The 16,747-nt window shown below is 35.3% G+C and overlaps 1 protein-coding gene and 1 long non-coding RNA gene across 3 annotated transcripts; both read right to left on the minus strand.

The window, feature by feature from the left end:
• Nucleotides 1–44: 44 nt before the first annotated feature.
• On the minus strand, nt 45–4,416 carry LOC110909026. 2 transcript variants are annotated; one of them, XM_022154037.2, is made up of 9 exons: nt 4,203–4,416; nt 4,038–4,095; nt 3,883–3,952; nt 3,234–3,324; nt 3,093–3,154; nt 1,011–1,210; nt 734–767; nt 518–652; nt 45–418 (listed from the first exon to the last, which is right to left on the minus strand). In XM_022154037.2, exons 2-9 carry the CDS (start codon nt 4,083–4,085, stop codon nt 225–227), a joined length of 834 nt encoding a protein of 277 aa, XP_022009729.1. In that variant the 5' UTR covers nt 4,086–4,095; nt 4,203–4,416; the 3' UTR covers nt 45–224. The 2 variants fall into 2 exon arrangements, with proteins under 2 accessions (XP_022009729.1, XP_022009728.1); XM_022154036.2 differs by having other exon boundaries at nt 4,038–4,090; nt 4,197–4,415.
• An 8,166-nt stretch (nt 4,417–12,582) lies between these two features.
• On the minus strand, nt 12,583–13,226 carry LOC110905750. Its single transcript, XR_002573387.2, has 2 exons — nt 13,167–13,226; nt 12,583–12,972 (listed from the first exon to the last, which is right to left on the minus strand). It is a non-coding gene; the product is annotated as an uncharacterized LOC110905750 (long non-coding RNA).
• Between the last annotated feature and the right edge of the window lie 3,521 nt (nt 13,227–16,747).

Consider the following 16,747-nt stretch of genomic DNA (forward strand, 5'->3'; position numbering starts at 1 on the left):
TAAGTCACTGTCCAAAGTTATTGCCCTGTGTAATCTTGAAATGCAGAAAAAAATGAAGCCAAATTTGCATTTCATTAAACCTATGTTTTACTCACTAAACATATACGTCAAATCAGATACACATGTTTTGCTGCACACCAATGAACGACATATAAACCAACTCTTCACTATTTTGTTGGAATACGATATCTCATAGACAGATTAAAAGTCATGGAAACCAAAGGTCATAAAGACTGAAAATAGACCGATAGCTTTGTGAAAAAGGTTCTCAACATGCTCTTACTAAATAATATCACATCTCGCATCCATTCCGGTGCTACTCTCTCAAACGTTCCCAGAGTTGACACGCGGTAGATCATCATCATTTCTTCTTCCCCTGGCCGGTTGTTCTTCACCCATCCCAGACTAAACGTGTACCCTGGCCCATCACGTCATAAATCATTTTCATTTTTGACATATACGGTATACCAATGATAAGTTTTGCTTTAATCTTCTTAAGTTTTAACAAGAGAATTACCACTTGATTCATGCACTGCAGTTATTTGTATAGTATCATCACTCGAGGTTCCAACTGAAAACTTGAGATCGACTAGGCGTTCAACAAGCTCTTGAAACATGCAGCAGTTGCTAGAAGAATCAGAGGCAGCATCTCCTACAACATATTAATATTAGTTGGTATAAACGACTATCATGCACCTAAAAATATATTTAGATATTATCCATAAAAATATACCTGTCCCGCCAAGCCTTGGACGACAGCATTTAGCCTACACATTTTCATTACTATGGTCAGTGCATAATAAGCAGTTAAAAGCAGAGGTGGCATTTTATTATGAATGGGCAGCTAAACTATAAAAACTAGTTTAAAAAAGAGAGGAAAATGGGTACCCAAATGCATAAAACCTTTGATGTTATATCATTATTAAAAAAATATATAATTTCTTTAATCATATTAGCTAATAATGCCACCTCTACTAAAATAACAGAATGAGATACGCGACAAGATGTACCTGGGTAGCATCATTATGAAAAACGCCAGAGATGAGGTTATCTTTATCAACAAATTCAACTTCATTTTCATTTTCATGAATCGTGTTTCGCTTTCTCTTTGTTGAATTGCTGTTTGAAAGTGGAGATCGTGGTGATTGTATATCGCTGGAATCAAGTTCTTTTCTTTGCAGCCTCTCTATTTCTTCTGAGAGTTGTTTGTCTGCAAAAAGTGATTATGATTATCTTAATATAATCAAGATGGCATATGTTTCTAATAAATTAATGAGAAAAATGCCTGGATAGTCCCTGTGGTTTGCTCCATTTTTACTTTTAGTCCCTAACTTTCTAAAATTACACCTATAGTCCCCAACTTTTGCAATTTCGTTCCCGGATAGTCCCTGACGTGGATAGGAGTTAGTTTTTGGTGTTAAGTGGGTGTGAAATGACCTAAATACCCTTACTGGTTAAATTAATAACTAAAAGGTTAAAAAGAAAATAAACTATTATTTAAAAATTTATGTGGAACCCACCACCACCACCACCTTATAGATTGCAAATTTTAACAGCATATCCCTCAATTATACCTCCCAAATTTGTGCTCTACAAACTCCATCCGTTATATATGCAGACTACCGAAACAAACCGGTTCGATTTATATATTACATCTGTTCGATCAATAGTCTGCTAAGAAATAGTTTTAGAACTTCATGCTGATCAAATCAACAAATATAAATTAGGCATTAGCAACAAATTAGTCACTACACAAACGGTAAGGTGTATCAGGTATCTATTTCAAATTCTTAACTTGGAACCTACTCTTACTAATAAAACACCTTCATATTACGAGCAGAAATCAACGTAATGCATCTTTCAAAAGGCATATCCATTAACTCATTCGCGTGTTCGACTTCCCATTCTTGTAACGGTTGACCAAACACACATACCAGTGCATGAAAACACATAACCTGAATGCCTATATATTGCAAGTTTCAACATTATATTCCTGAATTACACCTCCATAACTTTGTGCTCTACAAACTCTATCCATTGAATATGCAGATTACCAAAACACACCTATGGTTCGATTTCTATTTTCGGCATATTCGATTAATAGTCTGCTAACAAATAGTTTTAGAATTTCATGCCGATCAAATCAACAAACATAAATTAGGCATTATCAACAAATTAATCATAAAAACATTACGAATTAAGTTACAATAGGTTTAGCCGCTACAGATTATTGTAAACGAGTGAGAATGCGAAACTACATCAGTTGATTGTATATAAGCAATGACGAACTCGAAGCACAAAGAGGAATCAACTAACTAACACAGTAACGTAAGCATCTCACAATATGTGCTCTACAAACTCTATCCATTGAATATGCAGACTACCAAAACACACCTGCAGTTCAATTCCTATTTTCGGTGAATTCGATTAATAGTCTGCTATGAAACAGTTTCACACATTCATGCCGATCAAATCAACAAACATAAATTAGGCATTATCAACAAATTAGTCATAAAAACATTACGATCAAGTTACAACAGGTTTCGCTGCTACAGATTATCGTAAACACTCGAGAATGTGAAATTACCACAGGTGATTGTGTATACAAGTGATGATGAATTAAAACACAAAGATGAATCGAGTAATTAACAGTTAACAGAGCAATGTAAGCAATAGAAGATGTGAATTGAAGAGTCATACTTGAATACGGAGATCTAGGGTTTTCGAACAGAGGTCTCCAGTGGTCGGAGGAACAACGGTGCACCGGCGGAATTTGGGAGAGTGGTTTTGTCAGATTCATGCATCATTGTTGCTCGATCTCATTAGCAGGATGGTGGGCCTCATTTAAAATTTCTTTTAATATTAAATAATTAAAACATTTGTACTAGTAAGGGCATTATAGTCATTTCACACCCACTTAACATAAAAAACTAACCCCCATCCACGCCAGGGACTATCCAGGAACGAAATTGCAAAAGTTGGGGACTATAGGTGTAACTTTAGAAAGTTAGGGACTAAAGGTGAAAATGAAGCAAACCATAAGGACTATCCGGGCATTTTTCTCTAAATTAATTCACAACAGGATGCCTTACTTTTCTCGTTCTCTTCTAGTAGCATCTTTTCATACTTTTGTTGCTCTTCATCTTTGGCAGATCTGCGAATGAGTGAATTAGTGAAATTTATGGACAAGAGATTAAGTGTTACGGTGTTAGTACCATGGATAAAGTCCTTGCCTGATTGAGGCAATTTCCTGTCTCAATTCACCTAATTGTGCGTGTAGCGTGTCCTTTTCGTTTGTTAAATAACCAATCAGTTCATCTGCGGCTGCATCAGATTGGATAAAAACGTTGCACTCACGTTAAACACTAACAAGAGTAGATTCAAAGAAAATCTGGAAATGTCTTTCTACAGTTATTAATGTTCCTTTATATGTTTCAAATAAACAAAATGAAATGCAATAAAATAGTTAAAGATGAAAAGGATACAAGTCAATATAGAAAGGCAGGAATGAGACGAGTGTATGATCAAATGACTAATGCACTGCTTTGACTATGTAGTGCATAGTTGTCAAAAGCGCAAAAGGCGCGCGCCTATATCGGAGTAATTCATTTAAACAGACTCTTATACAAAGCAAAACAAAAAAAACAACAGGCTCAAAAAAACTTAATTACAGCTTCAAAACTGCTGTAACTCTGACCTAAATAAAAGATTTATATATATTCTACTTCATAACAACTAATAAGTAATAAAAATGTTGGTGGTAAATTAAAACCCTAAACCATATTAAATGTGTATATAATGTATACCATGTTAGACATCAAAAATCAAAGTTTAACATCCAAAAAACAATTATTTAAAAAAATGAAGCACATACATACATACCAGAGACATAGGTCTTAAACTTTTCTTCTTGATCCAAACTTAACTGCTCTGTCTCAGAAGCTTTCTTTACCTGTACAGTAATCAAACATGAAACCAAAAGCAGTTAATCAACACAATTATTCGCACATCAAGATTAGAAAGGGGAAAGTAGAAACCTTGAGCTTGGTGTACTTATCATACAGCTTGGAGTAGCGAGCCTCCATTTGAACTGAAAAACCGAACAGAAATAGGTCAATTGATTGATCATAGGGCAAATAAAAGGTATAATAGAGTAAGAAGGAGAAGAATCGAGATACAGAAACCCTAGATCCCACCTGAATTTGAACTGCAGCAAGGGTAGAAATGAAATTGTTGACCTGAGGTTCGTAAAAACCCTAGGAGAGTGAGAAGTTGTTTGGAAGGGCGGGATATTGAGAAATTTGGGGATTCAAAAGATTGTTGTTGTGTTCCGATTGGGCAGATGACGATTGCACCAAATAAAGTGAGGCCTCCCTAAGCAGGCGCCACCGTAACCCCGCACCGTACCTTGTTATGTGAGAGGCAACGGAATCAATCACGAGCCTTATTGGATTAAACGGAGTATTCCGAGAGTAACCCGAGTCCACCACCAATTCCGGGAAAAACCTGATAACCCACCCGCCCGTAGGCACGACGGTGAAATTACCGATAAAACCCGTTTGGCTCAAGGATCGAACACATGTTTCACTGGGTCTCCTATTATCATTGCCCACTGTGCCTCACTCTGCACCAAGTAGGAGTTGAACATGCATCTCCCTAGAGAAATGCAAGTTTTCCACCACTTTATCTAGAGATCATTGACACATCGGACCCTAATTAACCCGTTATTTAACAGTTGTGTTGTGGTTTATCTAAAATTTAATTTAAAAAATAAAATAAAAAAATGTGATTGGTTGGTTTGGAGTGGACTCCAACTCATTTGTTCCTCAGTGGCGTTAATGACTTTGGCATGTTCACTTGGTACCTTCTTGTTGGCGCCCTTGATTAATTGTCTAGTTTTGGTGTTTGGTCGTTAAAGCCCCCGATGTGGTATGATAACGCCTTGGTGGTCCTACTGACCTTGGCTTTAACTTAGGTTGCAATTTAGAAATCATATTAGGGATGTTAATTGTTCGGTTTGAAACTGTAAAACTGTTTGAATAGGTCATCAGTTTGGTTTTCATGGTTAGGTTTTTTTTTCTAGCTTTGGATATTAGTTTTGTTAATTAACTAGATTGTTGCCATAGCCGCGCGTTGCGGCAGCGACGTCTTAGCTATTTATAGACGACGACACGTTATGTGATGCGTTAACCATATAAAAACGCGTGTTTTGATGTATTTGATCTAACTCGGTGTAACCTATATAAGTGTTGCGGCTACAATGATGACATTATGTGTGGCGTCTGCACATGACATTACATTACACGTTTGTGACATTAACGTCATTAGACATAGATAAAAAAAGAGCATGTCTCATTCGTTGCGTTGTATAGTCTTAAAAGTAATTTAGATAGCGATGTAAAGTCTTAAAAATAATTTAGACATTAATGTGGTTAGACATAGATAAAAAAAAGTATAACAATGTGTCGCACGTTGTAGTGTTAAGTTAGAGGTGAATATATTAGAGCATTCACATCCAAATAATCAAATTATGTGTGTGGTGTTTTTAAAATATAAAGAGTATAAAAAATGGTTGTGAGTGGAGGAGAGAGAAAATGTTACTGTTCATCTGTATATTTGGGGGGACACTGTTCACCCCCTATAATTTTTTAATATATTTTGAAAGTGGTTGTGAGTGGAGGAGAGAGAAACGATAATGATAAAGATAAAGATATAAAAATATTATTTAATTGAAAAGTAGAAAGAAAAAGTAGTGTTTTTTAGTGTAATTTAGGGTGAAAATATGGTGGATTGAATATGAATGCTCTTACTTACTTAAAAAATAAGAAGTAATGGTGTCAAGTTCAAAAGTGTAGGGACCAACATTTGTTTTTATAATATATTAAATAAATAATACTGAAATTATGTGTAATAGTTTTAGTAACTCTAGAGTCAAATGTGAGTATGTCTTTGAGAAAAAGAATAGAATCAAATGTAAGCATCTACCCATAAAATTAAAACAATGTTTGAGAAAAGAAGGGTCAAATGTGAGGATCGAATTGTTGAGTGTTGACCTCTAAGTTACCAAATGTCAAGGAAACCACTGAAGCACTATACCAATTTTATTATTTTTTTATGAAAACACTCTTATATATAAACAAAAGCGGTGGCTTTAATGTGATGGCCACCGACCTTTTGTTTTAATATATAATATAATTTCAGCACAGTATTATTTTCTTTGTTTTAGCAAGTCGAGGTATTGAAATTAATCTCTTTTTTCTTACAAATTGGTATCGATCATAAAGTTGTAACAAATTCAAATTAGACATCTCTTTATAATTTTTAAAACAAAAACTCATTACAAATCATGCACTAGCCATAAATTTTAATAAGCATAACAAATTACAACCAGACACCAACTCCGAATTTGAAAAAAAAAACTATAGTAAAATTGTAGCAAAAATGAAGAAACAGCTACAACATATCAAAGATAGAATATTTTAGAATTTTTTTTCATTTATGGAATCTATACGCCCACTTGCGATATGCGCATATAATGTATATATGTGTGGTCGTTCGAGGGCAAAAGTGAAAGTGTACTAATTTAACGATATTTTACTAATTTCGTGAAAATAACGTTAAAATAGGGGGATGGTTAATCATGTTGTGGTGTTGATAGCCCGAAAGACAAGGGGTAATGCACTAATCGGCCTTTGTCTCAATTGCTGAGTGTTATGTGCCTATGTTTAAGGCTTGATGCAAAACTACTTTCAAGCCAGGGGTATCACTGGAAGCAGTCTCTTCATTCCTACGGAGTAGAGGTAAGGCTGTCTACATCTTACCCTCGTCAGATCCTACCTTAGCTTTGCTATTGGTGAAATTTACTGAATATGATGATGATGATATAGCATATCATAATATCATATCATTTGTGGTGTTCAAAACCATCACCTTTCACATATGGAGTTTATGGGCTTTCAAACCCTGAATTAATGAATCCTTGAACTTTATACACTTATTAGTGACATGATTATAAGGCATATGTAATGGGGCTTTATAAGGGTATGAAAGATTTTGATAATGCCCTTACACCATTTCCTCATGGGCATTATAGAGGCATGAAGAGAGATGGGCATTTCTAGAATATGCCCAATAAGGAAGAAAAACAAGGAAACTAATAAATGAAAGGGCATTATGAAGCCTTAACCATTACATGAACCATTTTGATAATGATGTGTCAAAAAATGCCCCTTAAGGGGCATTAACCATTACCCATGGTCTAAGAACACGGGTAATGGTTAATGCCTTTTAAGGGGAATTTTTTGCCACGTCACCATCATAATACTTCATGTAATGGTTAATGCTTCATAATGCTCTTTCATTTATTAGTTTCCTTGTTTTTCCTCTTTATTGGGCATTATTTTAGAAATGTCTCTCTCTCTCTCTCTTCCACTATGTTCCCGAGTCATTTAACATGGGAGGTGAGGGGAGGGAAGGGGAAGGAAAATTTTCTCTCCTAATCTCTCCAATTTGAGAGGATGAATATTTGGTCATATTTTCTTTCCTTTTCCCTCCCCTCCTCCTGTTAAATGAAACTCGAGAACATGGTTTTTAATATTTTCATCTCTTTTCCCTCCCCTCCCCCTGTTAAATGAGTCTCGGGAATAGAGTGTTCATGTCCCTATAATGCCCATGATGAATGATGTAAGGGCATTATCAAAATCTTTCACGCCCTTATAAAACCCGATTACATATAGCCTAAGTTACAACAACTCATGGTCTCATACTCCTTGGGTGTCTTCAAATCGTGGTGGCGTTTTCCTCCTATTCCCATGATATCTAACCTCGGAAACATTATGCATCTATGATTTTTCAAGAGACTAGCATACTAAAATTAGTAAAATATTTTATTTCCACATCCTAATCATCAAATGAGCTTAATGGGTCTAATTTGTCATTCTTTTGAACACACCTTCTAGGTAGTTTTCATTTAAACATTTAGATTACTATTATAATAATGTTTTATTTTCCATTGGTCGAATTCATACTATTTTATAATCACAAACTAAAAACACTAATATAACCACAAACGACTAAAAATACAACTTATATAATTAACAAAAACATTTTTTATACAATTTTGCATATCAATCGCGGGGTATACTCAAATATTCATCCATACAAAAGCTCAATTCCTCATCAACGGCTATACCCTCCTCATCAACATGAAAAACAAGATTATCGGGTTCTAAACATCTCAAGCTCGCACTCTGAAAAGAGAGACTATCAATGTCTACACGAAAATCTTTGAAGCCCAACACCATCTAGACTTAGTGGTGCACAAAAAACCCGAACCCGGACTCGGACCTGAAAAAAAACCCGGAACCGGGTATTATAAAACCCGGGGTTTTTATACCCGAACCCGAACCCGACCCTACCCGTAGGGTAGGGACCGGGTATGCATATTTGATCTAAAACCCGAACCCGGAACCGGGTTTTTTTATACCCGGTTTATACCCGAAACCCGGTTTTATAAATACCCGAACCCGAACCCGGAACCGGGTTTTATAAATACCCGGAACCGGTTTTTAAAAAAACCTGATTTTGATGTAATCTTGTTTAATTATGTATGCATTAAGACTTCTAGTTCTTATGATTTAACAAAATTATGTATGCACTTTGATGTAATCTTGTTTAATTATTAGGTTTCTAATGATATTTGCCACCGCTACTAAATTATTTAGTATATTTCATTACAAGTGGAAACAAATATGCCAATATATGTTGGCCCTTCTATTTTCTTTGTTTGTTTAATATCATTATTAGTTTTTGTATTTAATAAATTGTGCCTCTGTTTATAAAGTTCAAGAATAACCACATGAAGAACTAAGAACTATAAATTGTGCCTCTGTTTATAAATTGTGCCTCTGTTTATCAATAGATTTGATGTCTATGTGTGAGAGTTATGTTTGATACATTTTATAAGCATAGTTCCGGTCGGGTTTTTTTAATACTCGGTGCGGGTTTTTTCCCAACCCGATGCATACCCGAACCCTACCCGATGAATACCCGACCCGGACCCGAACCCGGAAATAGGGTATTATAATACCCGGGTTTTATAAAACCCGACCCGAACCCTACCCGAACCCGGGTATATAGGGTATACATTTTTGGTAGAGAACCCGGACCCGGACCCGACCCGGTTTTTAAAAAAACCCGATTTTGTAAAACCCGATCCTACCCGAACCCGATCCTACCCGAAACCCGGTTTTTAAAAAAACCCGATTTGTGCACCACTATCTAGACTTACCGAACTATCGTGATCCATCACGTGACCCTTTCGGAGTTCCGATGACCTACCACTGACGGACTTCGTTGAAGACCGCGGTGTCACTTGCCATGGAACGTTGCTGTTAGCTGACCAAAGAGCTGTCTCTAACTCTTTGTATACTTGTCTCATGGTGGGCCTTTGTTTGGGCTCTTTGACAACGCACCTTAGGCCCAGTCGTCCCATTTTGAGCATGATATCCCTGTTGAATGGCTCTAGCAATAGATTTGCATCCAAGATTTCTTCAACATTTCCTCGCTCCAAATGAGGCATCGCCTGGAGAAAATATATATTTATATTTTAACGTTTTTAATTCCTAAATTATTAAATAAATTTAATATAATATCTCAATTACAATTAAATCATCTAGGAGGGTTGGCTGTATCATTTGATTTTATGTGTCGCGTATTTGTATTATCTTATTGGAAGTTTCTATGGTACAATACCATGCGTTGTAATATGTTGTACAATTGCAACACTCATCTTATAATACTATTGTTTAATCATAAATAACGGGCTTTTTAAAACGAAATACATAGCTAACAAAAACTTGGTTAATAAACTAAGATGTACTTCATTATAGCATTTGAAATAGTCAATTAACTAGATTAAAATATTCAACGTTTAGAAGTGTTTACAAAACAACAGGGTTTGAACTAGATTAGATTATCGCGGAAGCATTCAAAACTTGTGTTCGGTTCTTAATTTCCTTGCTTGATCAACATCCACAACGAAACGAGCATTACCTAGGGTCAAAACCACATCAATTATTAGTTTTGACATCATAATATCAAATAAATTCAAATTCTATTGCTAAACAACAAAAAACAAACAAAATCAAAATTTTATTTCAAACCGACCGTAGGTTACGGTTTGCCAAGCTCAAAACAGAACTGCCAGACTGTGAGCCACGGTTCAGAACCGTGGCCTACGGTTCGCCCAACTCAAAGCAGAACTGCCAGACTGTGAGCCACAGTTCAGAACCGTGGCCCATGGTTCACCCAGCTCAAGGCAGAACTGCCAGACTGTGAGCCACAGTTCAGAACCGTGGCCCACGGTTCGCCCAACTCAGCCTTCTTTATTTTTTTTCGCTTAATTCATCATAACTTTTTATTTACATATCCGTTTTAGCCGATTCTTTTTCCTATATGTCCGTATTAAGATTACAGATCTAACCATATAAATTTTCACTTAACGAAACCCGAATTATGAACGAATGGCCCACAAAATCCTTGTTTCGATTATTCGACCCGTTAACTATGTGTGCAAATTGTTCGCCAATTTATTCTTTGGCATTCTAATCTTATTTACCCATTCCCCGGGCTTGAAATTCTTGGCGTATCCGTACCATTACATGGCTTAACGCTCGTATTCGAATTTCATGCTTGTTTTCTATAAATTCAAGCATTGCCACTTTATGCAATTCTTGCAACTAGTTTCTACCATTCGACCCGATAACACGGATTCATAACCTTAACTCAGTATAACCATTCATTACTAAAATTGCTATCTAGCACCAGCGCAATATGAGGCTTTCAAATCTTTACATGCAAGAATCGATATAAGGACATAGTTTTTGACCCGTTTGGTTGACGAGTGAAAATCCTCACTTTAATATCAAGCCAAACTATTTCTACCAATATTTGACCCGTTCTCTATGATACACCGAACGATTCTAACCGTTCATTTCAACCCGTATGGTTTATTCCCACCATACTTTAACCATTTACTTTGACCCATTTGGTTTGCCGAGTGAACTTCGTCACTTCCACGGCTTACCAAACATACTCTAATCATTAAATTTGACCCGTTTGATCTATCGAGTGAACTTCGTCACTTCAATGACACATCAAACGCGCATATCACACCACAATACTATTAACAAGCTATAACTAAACATTCTTGCATAACGTAACGAAACTAATAGTTACGTACCTTCAAAGCACTCCCTTCAAGCGCGTATCACCACCGGCTTGTCCACTTGACGTCCCGGTTTCCTTGCCTATAGAGTTCAATAACAATTTATTTAGAACTCCTTTCTTAACATATATCACATAGTTTGCCAAAACTTTACAAATATGCGTTTTAGTTCTAATTTCAGTTTTAAGCCTTCTTTAAGGCATTTTTACAAACACCTTAAAGGCACAAAATTCTCACAATTCATTATCAAGTTCATAACTTGTTATATATCCAAGATTAACATCAATCGGACAATTTCATATCAATTTTAACATCAACCAACTAGAAATTACTTCATAAAAATCAGACTACACTAGAACAACAACCAAAATCCTAGTGTTTGTCAAGTTCCCACAAAACCCACTAATCACCTTCATTGGTGTTTATGGAATTGACAAGAATTAAGCATGATTTCAACATATAATTGTCTAGGGTTCACTCCTAGACACAATATTATTCCTATATCATTCATATCTCATTCATGCAACAACAAATTTCGAATTCTCTAACTTCATCCAGAAATTCAAGTAGAGATTTCTTATAAAATTCACATACCTTATGATCCCTTTACAGTGGAGATCACTAATCTAAGCTCGAATTTCGTTTTGGAACTGATTTGTGCCTCCAATTTGTGAGTTTTGTGTGATTTAGGGTTTGATGGAGGTTCTTGGTCGCCCCATGTATTCTATTCGATCCAGACACACACTCAATGTGTGTGTTTGGTGTTTTTATTTTGTTTTTAACTAGCCTAAGACCCCGCGACTTTCGCGGGTAGCTAAACACCAACTAAACACATAAAATAATTTAAACGTAGAACCGTTAAACTTTGATTGTTAAACCTAATATTTTGAGACACTTGAGAACGTCCCAAAAGTACATCGACATAATGTTCGTTACACATTGATTTAATAAATTACACTCACAATTGGTTACCTTTTTATGAATATCCAAAACCATGTGAGGAACAACTTTTTCATCATCAAAACCATCTAACAAACAAAAGCAAAAATTACATAAAACACACCCTTAAATCTTTCAAATAGGCTGAGTTGGGTTAATCTAACCAGGAAGTCACAACCATGATCACATTAAGACTTTTTCATCATCACAACCACAAAATTTTGAAAGCAACCAAATAACAAAATACATCATTCTATTAAAACAGTTTATAAACAAATAATATTTAAACTTCAATTCCTTTTGACATCTAATCTGACTAAAGCAATTGGAATGAAAGTTTAATCAAATAAGAAAAACAAACATATGATGAATTCCAAATCTCCAAACAAAGTTTGACGTTTTTCCTCAAACTACAATTGTTCATTTAAAAGACTTTATTCAAAAACTTTGAGTCATGAAGCAAAGCACTACAATAAGTTCAATTAAATCATAAGAGAAATACCTTAATCACAAAATAACCATCTCAAACCTTCGGCAAAGAAAAGCACCAGTATTTAACGCCAAGAAAACAACTAATAGAAACATCAGGCAATCGATCCTAATTAACCCAACGCCAGCTACAAAAAACGCTAAATCGGATGGAATCAAGAGCAGGTACAAAGACGAAGTTAATCGACGAAGAAACCTCCACCACCATGGTCGCCTCTCCCCATAAAATTGCAATATGGCTCGTTCACATTTCACAAAGCTTCCCTATTTTTCAATCACAACTGCGCCTTCCTTAAAACTTCAACAGATGCTGCCAACTGAAACAAATGAATGGTTATAAATGAAGATAAAATGATGTGAGATGGAGTATTGGTAATGATTAACTAAATTATATATTTGTTTCAACTTAGCATTTACCTTGGTAATGTAGCACTGCATTAAAAGATATATATGAAATTTTTAAGAGTATTAAATCGGTCTTTTAAATATAAGAAGTATCATTAATCATTACCATGTAAAAAGGATAAGCAAGCATTGAAAAAGGCAGGGTGAAGCATAGTGTTCGTGCCATCCAATCCAAAGTCTTGAATGTTGTCTCGGTTAACTATAAAAGAAAATCAGGAAAATTAAATAAATTGATCGTAAGTTTTCAACATAATGCTGCAACTAACCATAAGAAAGATACCGGGTGCCATCATTCTTTCAACATGTCCATGGTTTTGGTTATGCTTCTATGACAATTTCTCTTGTAATGAGGAAATATTAATGCAGGGCCAACTTGATTAGTGATGTTAATTATATGAAATACGTTACCATTTCATAATTCTATTTAGACAACAACATCAAATATATGTAGAAATTCTTTACGTATGTGAAATACTGATTCATGTTGTGAAATAGTGAGCAAATTAGTGAACCAAAGTGGAGTTAGTTAAAACGTACCATCTATGATAAGGCATAAGAATTAAAGAATGTAGAAGATGCCCAACTACACTATTATTGTTTGGATTATTGGAGAAGCTTCCATGGCCACTGCAAATCAATACATCATAATCAAGATCAAAAATTGAAAAATTCAACCATGCCCTTTTGACTTTTGTAGTCAAAACAATATTCTGATTGAATCCAAAACTAATGAGCATTCTTTTTTTTTATCTAGTTTGGTCATTATACTTCAAGTGGTGTATAAATTTTAGAACTCTACAATAAATAGCAAGTTAGCAACAAACTCACGTCATCTCTAATTTGGTCATTAATTGATATAAACTTGTTTAATTTCCAAAAAGAACTCCATAACGACAAACGTATCTTTTATCCGGTAAGCATCTAAACGACCAAAATATCAAGAAGGGTTTGGAGGTTTACCTCAACAATCTACCTTCTTTAATTTACACACATAGTCACATTCGTATTACTGGCAGCAAAGTAAAATAACGATGAAATTAAGCAAAACTTCTACTAAACCAAACACATAAAGAAGATTTATAGAGAAATTGGGAAAATTACATACCTAGAAGTGTTTAATAAAGCTTTCGTTCCCCTTCTCTACACAAACCATAAGATGATTACTTCTCCTTTCTCCGCTGGAAACTCTATTGATTTCTTCTCCTTTCTTCTTTCACTACATACCTAGAAGTGTTTAATAAAGCTTTCGTTCCCCATTAAAAACTAAGTTAAGTAGTAAACCCAACAGCAACAATTTTGCACCAAACAAAAATTTTCAACTCTCCAATTCATTATTCACAACTCAAGGAAGCCTAATATTGGAAGCCCAAAATCAAAATGAAAAGTAAAAGGCATAATAGTATTGGCATTTGGTAAGTCCTTATTTAAGAGCGACTCGCACTTTTCATAACACCTCACACTTTTGAAACTGATATTTAAAAACTGAATAGAGTTTACCTTGCTATATTTTGTCATACTATTCCAGGTGGTAGGTACTTATTTAAGAGCTCTTTGGCAATCTTTGTTGGAAGATCAGAAACCGCTCCGTGAACCTGATAAAACAAATAAATGTAATAAAATATTGCAAAGGTTAAAAAAAATTACATAGCTCACAAGTATGAATAGTGAGTACACACCCTTTCATCTGCAATAATATGTATTTTTCCCAGTTCAAAAGCCACAGTTGCATAAACATCAGCTAAGAATCCCATAACGGTTCTAGCTGACATGAATCCTCTTCATAGAGCAGGATCCCTAATCAATTGTAATTTTTCGCGGTACTCGTCAGTCGAGTGCTTGATACATCTTTGTAATACACCGCATCCGTGCTGATGGGTTGCTATTTCAACACAGAATTTTGCAGCAGCTTCATAGATGAACTGTGATCAGTAAGGAAATGGGTCAGATTAGGGTCATATTTTAACTCCAAAAGGTCAAATGGCCAAAATAAAGGTCAAACATTTTATTTTCCATTACATTTTGTAAATTTGAGATCAAACTTTTTACTTTCCGTATCGAAACCCCATACATAATTTGTATTAAAATCAACATTAACAATTCCTAATTCATTAACAAAAAAATCAATGCCTGGTTGACCCCAAAACCTCTTCTCTATTTCTGTTAAAACAACCTTGTAAATAATTATTGCACTAAATATGATTACCAAAGCTGGACTTTAGTCACATCAAGTCTAGATATTTAGTGAACTCTTACTATGTGATCGATTAGAGATAAAACACGACCAAATCAATCCATCATAGGGATGAGCTCGGTACAAAAAATCCCAAAAATTGGTGTCGGTACCGGTAGCAAAAATACCAGTTATGGTATAGTTAGGTACCAGTACCGGTACAGACCGGTATTTGAAAGTAAAAATCCGTACCGAAAACAATGGACCTCAGAAACACGAAGGGCAGTTTGTATAACATAATTTGCATGTGGATCTTGAAGCAATTGTTCAAACTGAGTAGCCGAGATTAGTTCGCGGATGATGGTTGACCTGATTTGACCATCTAACACGACTAAACATTTCTCGACCAAATGGCTACTAAACTTTTGGGTGGCAAGGTGCACATAGTTACCCTTAAACTGAGAGGTCAGCTTCGATACAGCCAATGGAATCTGCAGCTCAAGAATGTAGTGTACAGTATAATTTTTGCATTATACGTTAAAAAAATTTTAGCCAAAAAAATATAAAAAGTGTAAACGACAAAACGGGATTTTTTTTTCTTAGCATTACCCGTATGCATCTTGTGCAAGAAGGATGCCATTTTTTGATATTTCCAAGACTAATTTTTCACGATACTCGCCAGTCGAGTGATTGATGCATCTTTGTAATACACAACATCTGTGTTGATGGGTTGCTATTTCAACACAGAATTTTGCAGTAGCTTCATAGATGAACTGTGATCAGTAAGGAAATGAGTCAGATTAGGGTTATATTTTAACTCCAAAAGGTCAAATGGCCAGATTAAAGGTCAAACATTTTACTTTCCATCACATTTTGTAAATTTGAGATCAAACTTTTTACTTTCCATATCGAAACCCCATACATAATTTGTATTAAAATCAACATTAACTATTCCTAATTCATTAACAAAAAAATCAATGCCGGGTTGACCCCAAAACCTCTTCTATAGTTCTGTTAAAACAACTTTGTAAATAATTATTGCACCAAATATGATTACCAAAGCTATATTCTTTCAGTAATATAAAAAAGACTTTAGTCACATGAATTCTAGATATTTAGTGAACTCTTACTATGTGATCTGTTTGAGATAAAACACGACCAAATCAATCCGTCATAAGGATGAGCTCGGTACCGAAAATACTGGTAACGAAAATCCCAAAAATTGGTGTCGGTACCGGTAGCAAAAATACCAGTTACAGTACGGTTAGGTACCAGTACAGGTATAGACCGGTATTTGAAAGTAAAAATCCGTACCGAAAACAATGGACCTCAGAAACACGAATGGCGGTTTGTATAACATAATTTGCATGTGGATCTTGAAGCAATTGTTCAAACCGAGTAGCCGAGATCAGTTCACGGATGATGGTTGACCTGATTTGACCATCTAATACGACTAAACATTTCTTGACCACATGGCTACTAAACTTTTGGGTGGCAAGGTGCACATAGCTACCCTT

The sequence above is a fragment of the Helianthus annuus genome, chromosome 14, assembly GCF_002127325.2.
Source record: "Helianthus annuus cultivar XRQ/B chromosome 14, HanXRQr2.0-SUNRISE, whole genome shotgun sequence".
NCBI classification, from domain to species: domain Eukaryota; kingdom Viridiplantae; phylum Streptophyta; class Magnoliopsida; order Asterales; family Asteraceae; genus Helianthus; species Helianthus annuus.